The 22,191-nt window shown below is 43.6% G+C and overlaps 1 protein-coding gene across 1 annotated transcript in view; it reads right to left on the bottom strand.

Moving 5' to 3' along the window:
- Positions 1-224: 224 nt before the first annotated feature.
- Positions 225-22,191, bottom strand: part of LOC138962192 (E3 ubiquitin-protein ligase rnf213-alpha-like) — a 106,590-nt gene continuing 84,623 nt past the window's right edge. The window contains exons 75-82 of the mRNA XM_070333922.1: positions 19,829-19,909; positions 17,797-17,992; positions 8,584-8,815; positions 8,193-8,267; positions 7,604-7,798; positions 6,764-6,853; positions 5,191-5,384; positions 225-4,731 (exon numbers count right to left, since the gene is read on the bottom strand). Of these exons, the coding sequence (XP_070190023.1) occupies positions 4,527-4,731; positions 5,191-5,384; positions 6,764-6,853; positions 7,604-7,798; positions 8,193-8,267; positions 8,584-8,815; positions 17,797-17,992; positions 19,829-19,909 (1,268 nt within the window). The 3' untranslated portion in view covers positions 225-4,526. The remainder of the gene's footprint in view (positions 4,732-5,190; positions 5,385-6,763; positions 6,854-7,603; positions 7,799-8,192; positions 8,268-8,583; positions 8,816-17,796; positions 17,993-19,828; positions 19,910-22,191) is intronic.

Here is a 22,191-nt window from a genome sequence, read left to right as displayed (position 1 = left end):
TCAATTTAATGACATTCTGTTACAAAGGAATATCTTCAGATGCTGCCATAAGGGGTCATTAACGATGCACCCCCCCCCCCCCCTTTCTCCCTGTGAGGCTTCAACATGTACTCAAAAAAGCAAGATATGCTCACATAACACACGCACCTTGGAGTACAAATTCCCAGTCTCTGATCGAGTACCCAATTTAGAAGAAAATTAAATGTTAAAACATAAGACAAGGAGAGTATACTGCTAAAGCTTTATTTGCAAAAGAAAATAATTGTACAGCATGTGCAGGCAAAAGCAAAAGCTTGCGCAGGTATGTGGCATGATCATAATTCAAGTGTCATTTTACAGCCAATAGGTTTAAAATAGGTTTAAGATACAGGAAAGTAATCACACACCACCTGTAAAAAACAAAACTGTTCTTGTAATTAACTGATTTCACAAAAAGAAAATGTCATCAGCATACACCAGATCATGAAACTAATAAAACAAGAAGAGCAAACGCTCGATCGAGTCACTTTCGCAGTTCTGAATATTATATGAGGCATCAGATGGACAGGAAGAAATTGCTATTCACAACACAATGCATACCTGAAGCATACCTGTGACCTTGAAAAAGGTCAAAGGTCACCAAAGGTCAAAGGTCACCAAAGCAGACGTCAAAGTGTAGAGGTCACTGGGAGTCACGTTCACATAAAATTTGAGCCCGGTCACTTGTATAGTTTCCGAGAAAAGCCCAACGTTAAGTTGTGTGTTGCCGAACAGAAAAGGCTAGTTATCTCCCTTGTTTTTCTGATAACGTTCGTAAAAGGCTACAGATGTAAATACTTTGATGTAAAGAATAATCCTACAAAGTTTCAATCACATCCGATGAACTTTGTCAAAGATATAAAATGTCTAATTTTTCCTTTGACGCTGACCTGTGACCTTGAAAAAGGTCAAAGGTCAACGAAACCATCGTTAAAGTGTAGAGGTCATTGGAGGTCACGACTAAACAAAATATGAGCCCGATCGCTTTGATAGTTTCCGAGAAAAGTCCAACGTTAAGGTGGTGTCTACGGACGGCCGGCCGGACGGCCGGCCGGACAGACTAACACTGACCGATTACATAGAGTCACTTTTTCTCAAGTGACTCAAAAAATGGTTTAACTCTTATTTGCTCCCCCCCCCCCCCTCCCATCCCACCCCCAAAGGACTAGGGAAGTTCATGCATATACTGGATTATGGCACTCACTACTGGGCCCTTGCGCTCATAAATCTCCAAAGCCGGAGAAAATAACATCATGCCGCAAAATTGTCCCATACATGAACGGAGATTAGGATGGAGAGATCCCACAAAGAGATATTCTGATCAACCATGTGCAAAAGGAACACAAAGAGTCATCTTTTATTGTTTAACATTTACTCCTCCTAGTCCGCTGTCCCTGTTAACCTCCCTACAACAACCTCAACTCAGAGGTTCACGGAGTTGAATGTGTTCATGCTCCACTTATCTGAGCAATCAACCCTGAATTCAGGCAAGTGATTCCATCTTATGCACAAAACTAGAGTGAAGTATATATAAAGCGCAATATCCAGCATTCTGTGCACATTTATTTCAGAGCTTTACAAAAATTAAAAACATATGAATAACAATTATATAGTGTGTTCTTGATAATCCGGTACTGGAGTACAAGTTCAAACAACGAGGTCATCTAAGTATGAGAACAATAAAAAAGGCCAAATACATTGGTTTCATGGAATCATATCCTCACAAAACAAGCAAACAAATGTGAGAGAGATCCGAGAGAGAGAGGGATAGAGACCAGGAATGCTCACTTCGATCAAACAATAATGTGTGCACCTATTTGTGATCCATCGTTCCTTCACCGGAACGGATTAATAATGAAGAGACAGGGAGAGTACACTGTAACTACTGCATTACTCCATATTGTTGAGTACCAAGAGCTTCTTGCAAAAAGACTGTATCCACTTGCTGTCATTACCATACCACATACAGCTTTCCAAGTTCACCCTCAGTACAAACAGGATTTGTTGAGATGAAATTAGACATTAGTATTCATGTATGTTTACCTACAAGACGGTCTATTGAAATGAAGCCTAAACCTGATTATTTATGCACAAAAATATAAGTACATCTTTTCTGCAAAACTAAACAAACATACAACATTAAAATCTGTTTTAAAAAGAAAGAAAAAACACGCTCGTGACTAATCTTTGTATATTAAAATGTACTGTCAGTTATGCATTAACCATTTCAAGAAAACAATTGCGTATTATATATGGCAACACATATCACAATAAAAAGAACACTTGTGTAAACATATATCAAAAGTTGTAGACATAAAGCATTACGAACAGACTGTGCACATTGTGAGAATATGCATTCTTACAGTTATACAAACATAATAATCTCATCAAAACTGGTGTGACTCTTCCATCAATAAATACACAAACAGCAAACTTAAATTTTAAAACCGTGTACATGTACATGCAAAATATCCACCAGAACATATAGCCATCAAGTCTGAATATCATTAGCTGTTGATAATTGGTGTGAACAATATACTAAACAGTCAATCAGTAAGAAATCATGAAGACAAAGGTGAAAAATTACTGTATTGTACAGTTAGTAACCCTGTCTAGGACTGATCTGAGTACTGCGGTCAACAAAAAGTTTTTTAAAAACTTGGAGAGAAAAACCTCCCGCCTCCAATAACTGTAAGAAAAAACAAAACAAGGATAAATTCAATCAAATAAAGGAAATATGCACAAAACCAACCAGAAAGCTGTACAATACATTACGACCAAGACCACTGAGAACTTTATCAACATATGGACATAGCAATAGTAATTAAGACACCTTTCAAGACGGACTGACCCTTCATAATTTTGCTCAAGATAAAATGCAACCCCCCCTCCAAACATACACTATACATGCATGTATTGTGTTTGTTGGTCATTTTTGCAGAATCCATCTGATAATAAAAACAAAAGCAGCAAAAATAAACACAATGAAGCCTATCGGCGTGACACAGCACAGAAGTAAACATTGCAATCATACAGCCAAACAAAAGTTTTATATTTCTAAATAACTCATCCAATAATATGCAAAGACACAAGACCATTGCAAACTATTGGCCCAAACCACACTGAACCCTTCTGCCCAAATTAAACCAGGAGACTATCTGTTATAGGAGATACTCCCACAGATGGAATGCAGTTGCCTGAATAGCAGAGGCACAGCGAATCAAACAGTACAACAGTAAAGAAACAACTGTGAACCTCTGAGTACATTTAAGATGGTACATGAAGAGAAAAATACTACATGTTCTTCCCTTCCCTTAAATTAACCCTACCCTAACCCTAATCAGGTGCTTTATAGAAATGTAACTCTACTGAATGAGGATGCAGATATAAAACATGACATTTGTAAATAAAAAATGAAAGCAAAAGTAAAATAGAAAAAGCAAAATGACAGTACATGTATATCTAGGTAGGAAAACAAGATCTGTCAAAATCCAAAATTACCCAATAAAAACTGGATGTGATTGATATGGACAACATTGTCATAAAGGTACGTATTCATATGGCCAAACCCTATAACAACTCTACAGCTACTGCCTAATTGATATGCGCAAAGTCATCAAAAAAGTTCAATTCAAAATGACGAATTAAAAGACAATAATTTGTAACATGCCTGAAGTAGCCGGTAATTATATAATTTACACTGCCGCCAAAAAAAGAGGCAGATATGAACATCAACCACCATCAAAATGTTAAGTAATATAAAAATGAAATATGCAAATGCTCTGATAATACTCACATAAAATCAAAGAAAGTTTACGAATTAATTACTTCTACATGATCACAAGTGAGCAATGGATAAACTGTCCTTCAACCTATGGCTGCCAATACATGCTTTATAAGCTAAATGTCAAAGAGCTAAACACTAAAGTTAAATAACCTTGATTATGAAGAAAATATCACAAAAGCAGACACCTCGCCCTTTTATCAATCAATCCTAACCACGTAAAAATAAAAGAATTTACCTACAATGATTCAAGCCAAAATTAAGGATACAAAAAAGCTCAAAGCATAAGCTAAATGTCACATATTCTAGTCTGACACAGCACCGGCTTCTTGGATCCATGTCAAAAAGTTCAACAATAAGTCATCAACATTGAACTGATCATAATTCAAAATTAACTCCAGACATTTTAAAGGAGTCAATACACACACAACTGCCAAACAACGTCTGCTGACAACAAAAATCTAATAAACACAGTCATGTACTAAATACTTGTAGTCTGCAACACAAAGCAGTGCCCCTGTGGGAATGGCAACAAAACCACGGAACAACTACTGCAGTCCTGCCCGCTCTACAAGGCACTCAAGAAAGAGGACTTGCCAGACCCCACCCCATAGCGGCCTGAAAGCTGTGCGGCGCACTGCCATCTTCGTCGCAGAGTTTGGAGTGTCTATTTGACAAATGGAAAGCAAAAGAAAAACCAGTCATTATTTCTTGAAAACACAGCTTAAAACTGCGTCTGGTGCCGTTTGTTGGCCAGGTGAGCGTGACAGAGCAGCCAGGTAACTGCAGCGTGGCAACAGCGCAGAGAGTCAGGGAAGGCAGACTCGCCCTCCGTGAGGTCTTCAGGAGTCAGCATTCTGGACTGCACCTCTACCGGCTCCTTGTGGTACAGGGGGTACTCCAGATGGCTGGTCAGCATGTCACGCAGTCTGTATATAGGACAGAAAAGTTAATCTCTTAAATTCTGTTCAATACAATCAATTTTCACTGAACTGTCCAGACGAAACACAGCAAATCCTGGCTTCACAACCACTGAGAGCTGACCTTCAGACTAAACAGTGCATATAACAACACATTTTTTGTTTTTAGTAACCTATTTCGATAAAATGATCTCATGTCAAATAAGGGGTCATCCTTTCTTAAGCTACCAACATGATTTTCTTTCACACACATGCATAGTACACTGATGCACATATGCTTGAGTGCGGGTCCACACACACACACACACACACACACAAACACACACACAGGCACGCACGCACGCACGCATGCACGACACACACACACGCACGCACACACAGCACTCCATTCTCATCAGCGCTATTACATAGCTCAAGACGACACAGGAAGATTACTGATCCATAGCTACACTGCCTCCATGCACTCACTTGAAATTTTCTGGCCGAGCATCATCGCCTCCGTCATGGGGCTCTGACAGTCTCAGCATGATGCACTCAAACAGCTGCAGGAGCAGTAACTCCAGGCGCTCAATGGACATTCTCTGACAGGCTGCCTCCAGTTCTTTCCCTTGTTCCACTGTCAGCTCTTCTCGGAGTTCTTTCCTCAAAGTGTCAAATGCTTCCTGCATAGTGTTACACAATTTGTTAATCATCTTCATACCTATAGTCAATGTAAGACTGCAACAACAGCCAATTTGACATTATACGCAGTCATCTCTTGTACATGGGCAGTTGGTCACACAGTATATGTAGGTCATCTTTTCGTCATTATTGTGCACATTATCTAAAAGATTCTTGAAAAGGTCATGCCTACTGGACCAAGAATAAAATATGAAGCACGTATACACTGACAACAAATTCAAATCAGCTTTGCTTAAATTACTAACTCTATCTCACACACTTCCCTCCATACATTAATTATGAATTGCAAGAAAAGCAACTATGAAAAAATGTACATTATACTTTGTTACAATAACCAATATTGAGAAGTCTCCCGTACATACAGGCTCATACGCTTGCACACACACACATGCACACCAGACCTGTTTACCCTGAAATGAGGCAAGTGGAGCAAGGCCATGCTGAATGTGGAGTTTTGGGGATTCAAAGTGGAGTTTACATATATGTATAAAACCACAGAGTAAATATATTGCTGTGCAAACTGTAAGAAATTAAAAAAAAGTATTTTCTGACCTTTATTCACTGCTGTTCTTTCTTTCTGTCTTTATTTGGTGTTTTACGTCGTTTTCAACCACGAAGGTTATATCACGACGGTTCACTGCTGTTAAGTGTTTGATGAGAAGATAACTTTTTCATCAGTTTTCTTCAGATCTAGCTTGAGTTGACAGGGACTTGTAATAGGCACTTTTCAGTGGCAAACTGTGTATGGGATGCTGACTGCACGTGGTGAGTGCAGTCGAACAGACCACCGTGCTGGCAGGAAAAGTCCCATTTGCACAAGGAGCAGTGGACGAACAATTCTCCCTTTCTTGACGCTTGTAGACAAGGGTATTTGTCGTGATAGTTCTTTTTATATTTCTGTGAATGGACAGCAGAAGCACGGTTTTTTTTTCATTACATGTTTTGCTGGTATTTTCTTAACATCACTGTCGTCCGTCTCGCAAACGCGCTTTCCTGAAGACGCCATCTTTGAAAAAGAGAAAGATTTTGAAAACGAGGCTACGATAATGCGTTCAACGTACCAGCTGCCCGCTGGCAGTTGATTCGAAACTGACATGCCAGCCGCAGCGTGCGGGCAGAGATCTGATTGGAGCTATTGTTAGACCGCGCTGCGAAAAGTTGAGCCATTGTTTGCGACCGACTCAAGTTAGGCTTATGCACTGAACGATTGGTACTTGGCTAAAAACGGAGTTGGGGAATTCGAAATGCGGAGTCTCACTTTGAGCTGCGGAGTTGCGGAGTAAAAAAAAAATGCGGAGAAAACTCCGCTCAATGCGGGGGGTAAAAAGGTCTGTGCACACCCATGTGAATACATACACACCTGATAATGAGCAGTAAGGAAGCAAGCTCTCTGGTAACACAGCAACACCCACAGTGACTGCACGTGAGCCAGCTTGCACAGCTGTTGAGCCTGTTGATGTACAAAGCATCAGTTACAGAATTACTTACTGCAAGCAAAACATCCAAATTTGGCACCATGCAGCTGTTAAAAAAATGCCAACAATAATTTAAAATTGCCAACAAACTTTGCCATTATTTCGGCAGGATTGTCAAACTTTTTTGAAGTGGGGGAAAGATTAATTATGCCAAGTACTGCCTAAAATTTCCAAAATGTTCATGGCTATTTCGGAAAACTTGCCAAAGAAAACAAATCCTCTCAACGTCCCTGACTTTGATTCAGAACTTTCAATCCCCTGTATATATTCAAATCACTTTTAATCACGCCTTCATTCAATGCTTTTCTTTTCCGGGCGCAATAAGATGGCACCTCAAGAATTAATACCTGCAAAACATGGCTTTTGAAAACATGCATTCAAGACCCAAGTATTCACAATGTATCCTGAAAGTACGCAGGGAAACAATATTTAATCTTGATCTATATGCAGCTAACTTTCTACTAACATTGACTAATGCCTCCCTTTCTAACACCCTGCTGCAGAACAGAGATGTGCTTGGAAATATCCCTAAAAAACGACCCCCAAAGCTAATGTTCACTTCATAACAACATTGCCTAAAGCAATTAATGCCTTCCATCCCCACATCCTGCTGCAGAACATGCACTGCTGTGTACATGTACAGATACAATTCATTTTTACCCTCTAGAATTTCTAACATTGCAACCACAGAAAAAAATGTCCAACTTTTAGCTTAAATTCCTGACCTTGCGACTACAAAGTGTGCGCTTCATCCTGAGAGATGACGACATAAACTCATGCAGAGAGACATCAGGATTGCCCCCAAGAGCCTTGAGGAAAGACAGCGCAGTGTTCAGGTTGTCGATGGACTGACAGATGTCCGGCAGATTGTCTCGCAGGTCTTCCACGATCTGGCGACGCTCAGCAGGACTCAGGCACTCCTGAAAAGATCATCATAATTATTTTGCTGTATATTCTGAAAAGCTATGGACTAATCAGAAGAATATTATTAGATTCATAGCTGCACCCGTGTTACTCATTACGTGGCAGTTTACCCCCCACTTAAATTCCTGTTTTAACACTTCATGTAATAACATGTGCACAAACATGTCGGAACAAAAAAATCAAACCATTCCTAATTCTATCCATGATCGACCTCCAAAGAAGTTTACAATATAAAAATTATTCTTGCAGTAGTTTATAGTGTTAAAAAAAACCTGTGTCCATAATAATGTTCTACATGAAACCAGAGCAGACATCTGTTTCTGATACAAAATATATACTTGTCCACAACCAACTGCCCGGAGGCACTACAAAAAGCCAATCAACCTGTACCTGTTCAATTTTCTTTCTCATGATGTTGAACAGTCTGGAACTGGTTGTGTCTGCTTTGAAGACCATAGTTTCCACCTTCACAAAGAAAAGAAAACAAAACTTGTTACACTACACTACTGAAAGCATCATAACTAACAAGAACACTGGTCAGAACAAGAAATCTGACGTTGCACATTTTGCAATTCTATTTGATTGTCCGATAAGAATTTTCTCTTGTTGACAAAATTATGTGCAAATGTCCATGCTTGACACTCAGTATGACCAGCAGATCACTGATGAAAGCGATCAGGCCACATAGCGTCTAATTCACAGTGCATGCGAACCTTACAATACAAGTGCTGAAAATATGCTTGTCAAGGTAAAAGCAGCTCAACTTTTGACCACTACTCACAGGAATGTATCCTGCAGGAGCCCTGTATATCCTGGCCTTGCACTGCAGCAGGGAGTCAGTGAGGTGCTGTTGGAAGGCAGCAAAGTCGTAGTCCAGTGTGGCGGCCTGGCCCACCATCAGACTGTAGTTACACTGTGCCAGCACCAGGGGCAGCACGTCACGCTCCGCTGAACACCCCACCACCTGACGCTCTGTCACCGCCTTCACGCTCACCTCCGGCAGGCTCTCATACCTGTGATGACCAATTCAAATGTTAAGCCGCAACCAAATCCAGTCTTCTTTTTTTGAGTTCGCTAAACGACTTTCTCTTCTCTTCCCTTCAGAGCAGAACAAGAAAATATTGACCAAAAACAAAAACCTACAAAGGTGACAAACAAAGAAACAAACAAACTTCAAACCCCACAAAGATATTTTCTGCATGCTGTAGAGTACCCATCATGAGTGAACACCCTGGAGACTATAACAATGAGTGTCCTCAGACTGCAGGTACAAGAGGTATTATCTTTAAATCACAGAGGTCTGGATCTACATGTCCGCTGTTACGTGTCCTCAGTTCAAAAGGCTCCTTCATCACAATGTGCTGATTAAACGAAAAATAGAACTATGGAGTTGCTGCAAAGGCTTCTGCAATCATTGATATCCTGATTTCCTTAAATAAGTCAGAAAGCACAGAGAGAGAGAGAGAGAGAGAGAGAGAGAGAGAGAGAGAGAGAGAGAGAGAGAGAGAGAGAGAGAGAGAGAGAGAGAGAGAGAGAGAGAGAGAGAGAGAGAGAGAGAGAGAGAGTGAGAGAGAGAGAGAGAGAGAGAGAGAGAGAGAGAGAGTGAGAGAGAATGACAAGGGTACATGTATAATTGAAAATTTTCATCTAAATTTTAATTTGATTATATACTTACCCAACTCACATACAGCAATTTACTCCAGTTTAGTGCTAGGACGCTGAATAGCATCGCCTTGGTAACAAGGGGAGGTCACCCTAAAAAAGAGCTACCTTGACCCCTTAACATGACAAAGTCACGCGTGACTTCCTGACCTTGCCGCCATCTTTGAATCATTCAATCGAAAGCGAACATAGAAAAATTTCCCTCTTTTTTAGGAAAAAACCCCCATAACAACCCCAAAAGCGGGGCAGGCGGGCGGGTATCAACTATGTGAGTTGGGTAAGTATATAATCAAATTAAAATTTAGATGAAAATTTTCAATTAAATTACATTCTTATCCCAACTCACATACAGCAGAATGCTAATGAAGGAGGTGGGAAAACAAAATTCCACTTGTCCAGCAGCGACAAAGGCTGGTAGGGAGCTACTGCCACCATGACGAGTGCTGGCCACATCTCGCAGGTAAAAGTTGATGAAAACGCCCTGCGATTTCCAGTAGGCAGCGTCTAAGACCTCTGCCAGCACGCCTGAGCAGAGGACTGCCAGAGAAGTAGCCCAGGCTCTGGCTTCATGAGTTCCTGACAACTACATAGGAAGGACAGAATGCCCAATCCCAACTTGTCTGTGCCACCACGCATACGCTTGTTTAATAAGCGTAGAGACCCATCTTACCAAAGTGACCCGCGACAAGTCCTTGCTCCTTTCAGTGTCAACTGAGATGAAGAGCAGTTTTTGGTCCCTAGACCTAATGGGCGTGGTACGGGATAAGTAGCTGGTAAGAGTACAAACAGGACAATTGACCATATCAGGGTCACCAGACGCAAGAATCCTACTTAAAGGAGGAATGCGAATAACAGAGGAGGACAGACCTTGTTTTTGGTTTTGGCAAGGAACTCCGGCCAAAATCTTAAAACAAAAGAGCCATAGCTCTCAAAAGAAATATCCTTAGCCAGGCCTGAAAGAGCGTGCACCTCACCGCCTCCACGGGCAGAGGCTAACAAAACGAGGAACAAGGCTTTACGAGTCAAGTTAGCTAAGCTCGCTGAAGCTAAAGGTTCGAAATCCGAAGAGGCTAGAAACTTGAGTACCAAAAAATAAGTCCCACGCGGGAAGAGGGGACTTAGCCTTCGTAAAACCAATCGCTGCCCCCTTAAGAACACTAGCAATTACACCGCCCAGGTTAATGCTATGCCCTAATTGCTTCAGAGTAGAAGAAATGGCTGAGCGCCTGACTCTCAAAAAAAGAAGGAGCCAAGCCCTGAGCAGCCAAACACGAGAGATGATTTGCTACATGCATAGAGCGAGGTGAAGTAGCAGTAACTCCATTCTCCGAGCACCACTTTGTCCAAGCTGACCAGATCGAGTGACGCATAAACAGTGCTGGTCGATTCCCTGTGGGCCTTTTGGACAAAGCCTAAAGTAGCGTCTGAGGAGCCAGAACGGCGCAGCGACCTAGAAAGAATGGAGGGCCGTCTGCGAGGCGAAGGAGGACGGGGAACCAATGTTGGCTGGGCCACCAAGGGGCCACCAACACCAAGCAAGGCTGTCCCCGCTCCGCCTTCCTGAGAACCTTTCCCAAGAGATGAAAAGGGGGGAAAGCATAGGCTCAGACGCGACCAGTTTACTTCGAGGGCGTCTGTTTCCCTCCCCTCTGGGTCTGGAAAGGGGGAGATAAAGACCTGAAGCCTGCAGGAGAATCTTGTCACAAACAGATCGACTGTAGGCTTGCCGAAATGCCACCCAGACGTTGTAGGACCTGATGAGTCAGAGACTACTCCGTGTGCATCGTACACTACGGGCGACTGAAGTAGTCCGCAAGAACGTTGAGTATGCCTGGGACGTACTTCGCTGACAACAGAATAAGGTGCTGGCTGCCCCAGGCAAGAATCTGACCTGACCTGACAGAAAGAGCGAGAGACAAAGTGCCTCCCTGTTTGTTGAAATAGGCCGCCATGGTCGTGTTGTCTGTGCGAACCCCAATTTATTCGTTCCTGACCAAAGACAGAAACGATTGGAGTCCCAGGAAAACAGCCTCTAACTCTAGGGCATTAAAGTGCCCCCCACACTGCGTCTCGTTCCACAGACCTGACGCAGTGTGAACAGAAAGATAGGCACCCCAGCCCTCCATAGACGCGTCTGTGAACAGAAACTCGTCCGGGGGGGGCAAACGAAATTGGCCCTCCCTGTGAAATCCCAGGGAGCAGCCACTGCCTCGTTGTGTGCCGACACCAGCCTTCAAGAGAGACCACTGTCTCCCAGCCCTGAAGAGAAGGCTTCCACAGCGAACTCAGGGCAGCCTGAAATGGCCGCTTGTGGACTCTGCCTAAGGGCACAAGAGTGGCCATCGATTCCATTTGGCCAAAAAGAGAGGTCAGAACACGTACAGCCGCTCTCTTTATCAAGGACAGAGTACGAAACAGACTTTGCAACCTGTCCACCCTTCTCTGTGAAGGGCGTACCCGCCAATCGACGGTGTATGTCTTTGCGTGTTGAAGAAAAACAACCCCAATGCTAAAAACGTCTGTGCCAAACCTAGGCTTAGCCACATGATGGTGTTTAGTTCTTTCCGTAACCTCATAGAAAGAAAAGCTGAAACTAAGGAATTCCTGCGAGTCCTTTGTGCTGCGCAGCGAAAGTCGCTGACAGAAGCCACTGCCTCAAGAGGTAGGCTTAGCCGGAAAAGTTCCGACTGAGAGGTTACGAGCAATGGCTCAGTGAGCCTAAAAATTTAGTCAGAATGTGAGCCCATAATTTGGACATGTTCTGGCGACTTGTCAGAAACCAAAGCTTATGACCCTGATGAGAAAGCGCAATTCTGTAAGCCGTAAAAGCTGAGAAAGTTTTAACAGCTTGCCTTGTTTTCACCACAGAGGCAAAAAACAAAAATTGAGGCCTTAGCAACTTCACCCTAGAAGGTGAAAAATAAGAGGTATGCCGCACCAAAGATGGGCGTACATACCGCGAAGCTGCCTAAGGCAGAGGGTTTAACCCAATGTGTGTTTGCTTAGCTCCGCATCTTGCCTAAATAAAGGCCAAATGTGGCCAGCCGACGCAGATCACAGCTTCTCCCAGAAGATGGACCACAAAAAGCAAAGAGCGGAGTAGATCCGCCTCTTGTTTGCAACCTGAGCCAAGCAATATGCCAAGAAAAGCGCTGGGAGGCTCCGCTGTTCAAAAGACTTTAGCCAAAGCTTCTTTTTTTGAGAGTCAGGCGCTCAGCCATTTCTTCTACTCTGAAGCAATTAGGGCATAGCATTAACCTGGGCGGTGTAATTGCTAGTGTTCTTAAGGGGGCAGCGATTGGTTTTACGAAGGCTAAGTCCCCTCTTCCCGCGTGGGACTTATTTTTTTGGTACTCAAGTTTCTAGCCTCTTCGGATTTCGAACCTTTAGCTTCAGCGAGCTTAGCTAACTTGACTCGTAAAGCCTTGTTCCTCGTTTTGTTAGCCTCTGCCCGTGGAGGCGGTGAGGTGCAAGCTCTTTCAGGCCTGGCTAAGGATATTTCTTTTGAGAGCTATGGCTCTTTTGTTTTAAGATTTCGGCCGGAGTTCCTTGCCAAAACCGAAAACAAGGTCTGTCCTCCTCTGTTATTCGCATTCCTCCTTTAAGTAGGATTCTTGCGTCTGGTGACCCTGATATGGTCAATTGTCCTGTTTGTACTCTTACCAGCTACTTATCCCGTACCACGCCCATTAGGTCTAGGGACCAAAAACTGCTCTTCATCTCAGTTGACACTGAAAGGAGCAAGGACTTGTCGCGGGTCACTTTGGTAAGATGGGTCTCTACGCTTATTAAACAAGCGTATGCGTGGTGGCACAGACAAGTTGGGATTGGGCATTCTGTCCTTCCTTTGAAGTTGTCAAGAACTCATGAAGCCAGAGCCTGGGCTACTTCTCTGGCAGTCCTCCGCTCAGGCGTGCTGGCAGAGGTCTTAGACGCTGCCTACTGGAAATCGCAGGGCGTTTTCATCAACTTTTACCTGCGAGATGTGGCCAGCACTCGTCATGGTGGCAGTAGCTCCCTACCAGCCTTTGTCGCTGCTGGACAAGTGGAATTTTGTTTTCCCACCTCCTTCATTAGCATTCTGCTGTATGTGAGTTGGGATAAGAATGTAATTTAATTGAAAATTTTCATCTAAATTTTAATTTGATTATATACTTACCCAACTCACATAGTTGATACCCGCCCGCCTGCCCCGCTTTTGGGGTTTTTATGGGGGGTTTTTCCTAAAAAAGAGGGAAATTTTTCTATGTTCGCTTTCGATTGAATGATTCAAAGATGGCGGCAAGGTCAGGAAGTCACGCGTGACTTTGTCATGTTAAGGGGTCAAGGTAGCTCTTTTTTAGGGTGACCTCCCCTTGTTACCAAGGCGATGCTATTCAGCGTCCTAGCACTAAACTGGAGTTTCTAGCCTCTTTGGATTTCGCCACATCTCGCAGGTAAAAGTTGATGAAAACACCCTGCGATTTCCAGTAGGCAGCGCCTAAGACCTCTGCCAGCACGCCTGAGCGGAGGACTGCCAGAGAAGTAGCCCAGGCTCTGGCTTCATGAGTTCTTGACAACTTCATAGGAAGGACAGAATGCCCAATCCCAACTTGTCTGTGCCACCACGCATACGCTTGTTTAATAAGCGTAGAGACCCATCTTACCAAAGTGACCCGCGACAAGAAATTTACTCCAGTTTAGTGCTAGGACGCTGAATAGCATCGCCTTGGTAACAAGGGGAGGTCACCCTAAAAAAGAGCTACCTTGACCCCTTAACATGACAAAGTCACGCGTGACTTCCTGACCTTGCCGCCATCTTTGAATCATTCAATCGAAAGCGAACATAGAAAAATTTCCCTCTTTTTTAGGAAAAACCCCCCATAAAAACCCCAAAAGCGGGGCAGGCGGGCGGGTATCAACTATGTGAGTTGGGTAAGTATATAATCAAATTAAAATTTAGATGAAAATTTTCAATTAAATTACATTCTTATCCCAACTCACATACAGCAGAATGCTAATGAAGGAGGTGGGAAAACAAAATTCCACTTGTCCAGCAGCGACAAAGGCTGGTAGGGAGCTACTGCCACCATGACGAGTGCTGGCCACATCTCGCAGGTAAAAGTTGATGAAAACGCCCTGCGATTTCCAGTAGGCAGCGTCTAAGACCTCTGCCAGCACGCCTGAGCGGAGGACTGCCAGAGAAGTAGCCCAGGCTCTGGCTTCATGAGTTCTTGACAACTTCAAAGGAAGGACAGAATGCCCAATCCCAACTTGTCTGTGCCACCACGCATACGCTTGTTTAATAAGCGTAGAGACCCATCTTACCAAAGTGACCCGCGACAAGTCCTTGCTCCTTTCAGTGTCAACTGAGATGAAGAGCAGTTTTTGGTCCCTAGACCTAATGGGCGTGGTACGGGATAAGTAGCTGGTAAGAGTACAAACAGGACAATTGACCATATCAGGGTCACCAGACGCAAGAATCCTACTTAAAGGAGGAATGCGAATAACAGAGGAGGACAGACCTTGTTTTCGGTTTTGGCAAGGAACTCCGGCCGAAATCTTAAAACAAAAGAGCCATAGCTCTCAAAAGAAATATCCTTAGCCAGGCCTGAAAGAGCTTGCACCTCACCGCCTCCACGGGCAGAGGCTAACAAAACGAGGAACAAGGCTTTACGAGTCAAGTTAGCTAAGCTCGCTGAAGCTAAAGGTTCGAAATCCGAAGAGGCTAGAAACTTGAGTACCAAAAAAATAAGTCCCACGCGGGAAGAGGGGACTTAGCCTTCGTAAAACCAATCGCTGCCCCCTTAAGAACACTAGCAATTACACCGCCCAGGTTAATGCTATGCCCTAATTGCGTCACGACGAAACTCGAAGTTAACAAGAGCAGAGAAGATAGAGCTCTCTATAAAAAAATCTTGCAAAGTTTCCTAAACAGAGGATAACTTGAAAAGATCATGTGCTTATTCCCCCAGAGACAAGAAAGAGGACCCAGTATAACATACTGTTCTACTGTAGCCGTCTTCCCTACCAGAATAGTGACAACTTTCTCTACCGCATCGTCACGAAACCTGAATGGGTCTAATGACGATGCGATCAATCTCGCCAGAGATCTCTGCAAAGTCTCAGAGAGAGACGATAACTCAAGCAAACGTAAGCCAGTTACCCCAAAGACAAAAGAGAATTCTCCGAAAACGGGACTACTCTGTCTCTGCTGTATCATCTTGCCTAAGGACTGCAAGTTCCGGAAAAGTGGAACGAGGCAAGGCAAACGAGCCAATCAAATTGACTGAATTATGCAGCAGTGTAAACCTCTTAGCCAAACCAGCAGGCAAAGCTGAGGCTAAAAACAAAGAAGCACGGTAAGGCTGCGCTGAATCAGGAGCCAGACCTTTTAACCACGGTACAGCGTGAAACGCACCGCCATACTGCCCAGTAGTCAGTAGCATAGACAGCTCAAACGCTACCAACGGGAATTTCCGAAAACGGGAATTTCCGAAAACGGAACTGCTGTTTCCACAGTCCTTCGCAGAACGGGAATCCCCCAAAGCGGAAGGAGGTTGGGCAACAAGTGTTGCCGCAACCCTCCTCGAACTACCTTGAAGTAACTTCCGCCGCCAAAGCCAGTGCTAGCGGAAGTTCAACCAGTACACGGAAGTTGGCATCTTTGTCAACCTGAACAGAAGCACCAAAATCCGACTCATAATCCCGCACATCCGTGCAACAAGGCAACGAACTTCCGCCCTGACTACAATAGTCAGGCGAAGCGTCACCCAGAAGAGACGACACACGAGGGATGCGATACCCAAGCAGTGTGTCCCTAGGGACTGCTTTCCTGCCCAGAGGGCGGAAGCGGGGAATGTCACCCCCTCCTCAAAACGATACCGTGAAGCCACTTCCTCCGCTAAAGCCAGAGCTTGCGGAAGCTTAGTCGGTATGCGGAAGTTGACATCTTCGTCACCCTGGACGGAAGTGCCAAAATCCGACTCGTAGTCCCTCACTTCCGTGAAGTCAGGCAAGACACTTCCGCCGTGACTACCATAGTCCGACGAAGTGTCGCCCGGAAGAGACGCCCACGAGGGATTTTATACCCAAGCGGTACGTCCCTAGGGACTGCTTCCTGCCTGAAAGGCGGAAGCGGGGAAAGCTGTGAAAGCTGTGCTGCCGCACCAACCGCTCCTCTAGGGAGTGTCGGAGGACGCACTTCCCCTGTTCGGTCAGAGACCGAACGCGTGTCTGGGCTTTTCCCTCGATCTAGACGTTCACTCAATCGGAACGACGTAGACCTAGGGCCTAAGCTTTCGCGCACACGAACCGGTGTGGCTACTCTCTCCAAACACGCACTTCGTTTTGGCCGGAGAACCCGGTTACTGGCGAAGTATAAATACCTTGATCGTCGTCAGTCCAAGAGGCCTGGGAACGCAGCAGGGAAACACCACGGCTGCCCTCAAACGAGGCGTGAACGTCGGCGGACGTAAAAGTGGAGGAAGGCGGACACACACCCTGGCAAGGGAACGCACACCTCCCACACCGGAAGGCAAAGACACATCTCAGCCTTGGTAGACGAAAACTCGGCTGAAAGAGAGGATATCTAAGCACTCAAGGAGTGCAAAATAGCATAAACATCCTGCTTCTCGCTAACAGGGCCTGAACCGGACAAGACCGGTGACGCAGCTGAAGGCAAACTAGGCATAGCCGGAGAATAAGGTAAGTCTATCGCACATCAAACGAGGATTTAGTCAAGGATCTGTGACTTTAATCAAAGCTTAACATGCCGAACTCTACGACTTACGAGAAGGCTTCTTTGTGGGAGAAGGCTCGGCCACCGACTTAGCATTTTTATTCTTTCCTTATCCGACATGGCGAACGGAAAAAATGTAAACAAAGCTAAGTATTCGACCAAACCTAAGTCACAAAACGATAACAAACGACAAAAAAGCTCACCCAAACACACAGTAGGAGCAGAGGGACCGTGTGCAAGTACCAAGGCAGGGTCTGACAAAGGCAGAAGTCAGACAAACCGGCTGAAAGCCGGAGCAAAATCAAAACACGTCTGTAGACACAGATCGCTGGAGAGTGAATGATTCAAAGATGGCGGCAAGGTCAGGAAGTCACGCGTGACTTTGTCATGTTAAGGGGTCAAGGTAGCTCTTTTTTAGGGTGACCTCCCCTTGTTACCAAGGCGATGCTATTCAGCGTCCTAGCACTAAACTGGAGTAAATTGCTGTATGTGAGTTGGGATAAGAATGTAATTTAATCGCTTTAGATAAGCGATTTTTCTAGAAGGGGACAGAGAAAGAGAGAAAAATTTGATAGTCACAAAGAGAGACAGAGAAAAAAAGAGAAAACATGCCTCTGTTTGACCATAGGGCAGTAGGTCTGCATGAAGTCATTGTTGCGACCCAGCAGGAACTGCAGCAGGATGTAGGAACAGAGACCAAGGCCCTGTGTGGACGGCAGCAGGACGGCGATAGGACTGTCTGTTGTCATGCTGGCGTTATGATACTCTTCTGGCAGTGACACCAGGCCTTCCGCAGGGGTAACACATTCTGTAGAGTAGTTCAGATCTATGCTCACAAATTCTGCAGAGCAGTTCAAGTCTACATTATTAACATCATGATTATTTCAACCAGAATAGAAGAAAGAATCCCTCTGACCCAAAACGATAACTGCAACTGTTGCTAAATAAAAAGGATAAACAAAGGACATGAGCTTTGGTGCAGCACAGAATGTTAAGTGTGAATGCAGGCTTCCAGCTGAGCTGTATTTTTACCACACAACACAAAGAGTCATAGGAGAACTATGGACCTCTCTGATCTCGTCTTGTACTGTAAGTAAAGCAACTCTCATTAACTAATGACAGCCATGCAATCCCTCACCATTACGAATATACCTTAAATCTCATCGAACAAAAGCACATGGAAAACCATTCCACACATACTCCTTACTGTTTCTTCTCAGAAGAAGAGCTAGAGATCCCGAACTAAAGAGGTGGAATGACATGATATCAAACTTGACACACAAAAGAAAACTTTTTATTACCAATTCAGTGCCCCATATGGCTTTTTGACCAATCAGGACGGATTCTAGGTGACCCTCAAAATGTTATAACGTTCAGGCAGGGACCCTTTTTGTTTATCACGCTAAAAATTAACAAGACAAAGTAAAAATGTAATTCAACAATATCAGCGTGATTTATTCTAAAGAATGACACTTCAAATGCTGTCAGGCCAGTAATTACTTTCTTTATCTAAAAAATACAGAAAAGCGAGTTTTGTCGGTGGGTGCGTAACGGAACAGCAAGGCACCGCCCATCGTCTGAGTGTGCAATGCCAACCGCTCATTTGAAATCTAAATGATCAAAGTTCGGAAAAATCAAGTGAAATTGCGCCACTCGCTTTACATCAAATGTATCTTTACGTCATTTCCCATCCGTCTGGAGTCGGTTCTAAATCTGTCGCTCTCTGTTCAACGAGAAAAAGCGAAGCAACCGAAACGCATGTTCAACATGGTTTATCTTGTGAGATTGTTGTGTGTCAAAGGCATTTGACCTGTGAATATTCATCACGTCAGGTGTGTTACTCTGATTGGCTGACTCGGGTCACGAGAATTCTTTGACTGACATGCATAATAAGGTAGAAGCGCTCAAGTTCCCATTGCGGCTGTTCTGTCTAATTCGCGGTGTTGCTTCGAAATTTCTTTTGGTCGAATTAAACGGTAATAAAACCGTTATTTCTAATATGCTGACTGTTAGCAGATGATAACAGACATGTCTCACAAACGATATCAGCATTCGCCTAAAAGGCTCATGCTTGATATCTTTTTTTCTCGACATGTCTTGTTATCATTTGCTAACAGTCAGCATATTAGAAACTAGATCAATACCCGGCTTCGCCAGGAAGAAGTAGAGCCGAATACCCGGCTGCCCCGGGTACCCGGCGTACGCGATTGACGCCACACGAAGGAAGGGAGATAAACGCACAAAACACTGGAGAAGATAAGGAAGAGTTACTGGGAATGGATGTACAGAAAAACCGTAAAAACCAAAATCAGTTCAGCGCTGCGCGCTGAGAGCACGTGTTGAAAATTTTCATCGACCAGATTGTGTCCGGGGTGTACCTGAATATGCCCACCAAATTTGAAGCAGATCCATCGAGAACTTTGGCCGTGCATCGCGAAGTGACAGACAGACAGACAGACAGACAGACAGACAGACACACACAAGCCGTATATAGATATAGATAACTCAAAATAATGACAAAATTTACCTCAAGGATTGGTCCAGAAAATCTGTGAGCAAACTGGTCAGCTTGATATACCAAACATGTGAGTGATGCTTAACTGGAGATAGCTATGACATATAATGTTTTTAGCACTATACTCACGGAATCCAATGAGATGTTCCTTCACTATTTCCCAAGCCTGTGAGAAGTTCTTCAGTAGCTCTTGCAGACCACTTGTGCGAACTGTAAATGCACACACAGCAAACCAATACATTGGTGACTTATCTTCTTTTCTTTTCCACTTTTTTGTTTGTTTAATTTTTGTTCCTTTCTTTCTCTCGTGCATTCCTTCTACAGTCAAACCTGCCCTTAAGACCACCTGTCTAAGGAGACCACCTGTCTAAGGAGACCAACCCAAAGTATTCCCAAGGGTTTTTACGACTACAGTGGTACTCCCCATGTAAGACCTCCCAAAATCTGACAAATTTAGGTCTTAAAAGGGGGGGGTCTTACATGGGGGTGAGGTCAGGTCAGAAAAAGACAGTGAGAGAGAAAAAATCAGTGACAGAGAGAAATTAGAAATACCTTCAGGGTCCGTCGAAGTTGTGGCATAATTACAGTTGTGGTTTGGTGAATTAATTTGATAATCTAATTCAATAAAAAGCAAGAGGTATGTATTTTTTCTATTTTTTTTTTTACTTTAATTGTATCCTCTACATGTATTTAAAAAAATATTTGGGAGTCAAAAGAGTTTATGTTCATATGGGTGTCAGTATTTGGAAGAGGACTATACACCTGTCACATTTTACACTGGTTTGAAGAAAGATTTCATGGAAGTCTGAGAAGCTTGAGACTTTCTCTTCAAGTGGTCTTTCTTAATTTGACTGTCAAAATTGAGCAAGACATCAGCCATCATCACAAAACCAACTCCAAACGCGTTCGTTGAGGTCACCATAAATACATTTCCTTGCCTTGGAGTATTTGCGGTCACAATTTTCGCCGGTCTCCCATCGATTGACCACGTTTTCTTGGTCGCTGACGATCGATTGAATCTGAGTTTTTCCTACCTCAAACGACCGCGCGATCGAAATTGCCGTTTCGCCCTTACGGCTCCGTTTCACCACTTCCATCCTCTGTTCCAGAGTCAAAATTTTCCTCTTCTTTCCGCGCGATTGAGCGTTTGAAGTTGAAGGAGAGTTCGAAGCCATGGTCGAAGAAGAAGATCGTTGATGCTCGCGCGTGTGTTTGTTGATTTTTCGAAAGGAAGTGGACAAAGAAAAGGGCATGTTGGGATCAAAAAATTGTGAACGCCGGACATGCGCAATCGAGACCTAAACGCGTCGTCTGTTATATTTCCGGCCGAGTGATTTTTGCGATCTTTTTTCAGAGATTCAAGCAAAACGTTACGATTTTTTGTTAGGTTTTGATTTGAAAATGTCGTTACAAGGTCGCAAATTGTAACAACTAGTCGGTCGCAAATCGGGTTCTGGGGGGAGTCGGCCATGGGGGGTGATTTATATAGCAAAACTAATCCGTCAGCAAGAATGAGGTCTGAGAAGGGAGAGGGTCTCTGATGGGGGGGTCGTTCGTCGGGAGTACCACTGTATAAAAATCAACTGTCTAAAGAGACCACCTGTCTAAGGAGACCAACCCAAAGTATTCCCAAGGGTTTTTACGACTATAAAAATCAACTGTCTAAAGAGACCACCTGTCTAAGGAGACCAACCTAAAGTATTCCCAAGGGTTTTTACGACTATAAAAATCAACTGTCTGAAGAGACCACTTTTGCTCAGTCCCTTGGGTGGTCTCTTTAGACAGGTTCGACTGTATCTCTTTTTTCAGGTTCTTTTTTTCTTTGATGCCAATACTTTCTTTGAGAAATGACATGGCCACATAGGTTCATATCCAAAATAAGAGTTCATGTTTACTTTCAAAGTATCAAGACAAATTCAAAACACTAAAATAAATTCAAAGTATATTAGATACAGATGAACAATCCTTCAGATCATGTTGGTCTCAACACCGTCAGCAGAAATGTCAGGTTCTCAACTGTCAATCTGTCTCTCTAACCCTGGCGGCGATCTGAAGTGAAGACCCTCTTCCCAAAAACAAACAGACATTTTGTAATGTAAAAAAAACAAAGTCGCGTAAGGCGAAATTACTACATTTAGTCAAGCTGTGGAACTCACAGAATGAAACTGAACGTAGTCCGCCGCTAGTGCAAAAGGCAGTGAAAGTGACGAGCCAGTTTGGCGCGGCAGCGGTTGCGCTGTGCTTCATAGCACGCTTTACTGTACCTCTCTTCGTTTTAACTTTCTGAGCGTGTTTTTAATCCAAACATATCATATCGATATGTTTTTGGAATCAGGAACCGACAAGGAATAAGATGAAATAGTTTTTGAAACGATTTCGGAAATTTAATTTAAATCATAATTTTTATATTTTTAATTTTCAGAGCTTGTTTTTAATCCAAATATAACATATTTATATGTTTTTGGAATCAGAAAATGATGAAGAATAAGATG

The sequence above is a fragment of the Littorina saxatilis genome, linkage group LG3 (genome assembly GCF_037325665.1).
Source record: "Littorina saxatilis isolate snail1 linkage group LG3, US_GU_Lsax_2.0, whole genome shotgun sequence".
Taxonomy (NCBI): Eukaryota; Metazoa; Mollusca; class Gastropoda; order Littorinimorpha; family Littorinidae; genus Littorina; species Littorina saxatilis.
This window is presented reverse-complemented; position numbering and strand designations above follow the sequence as displayed.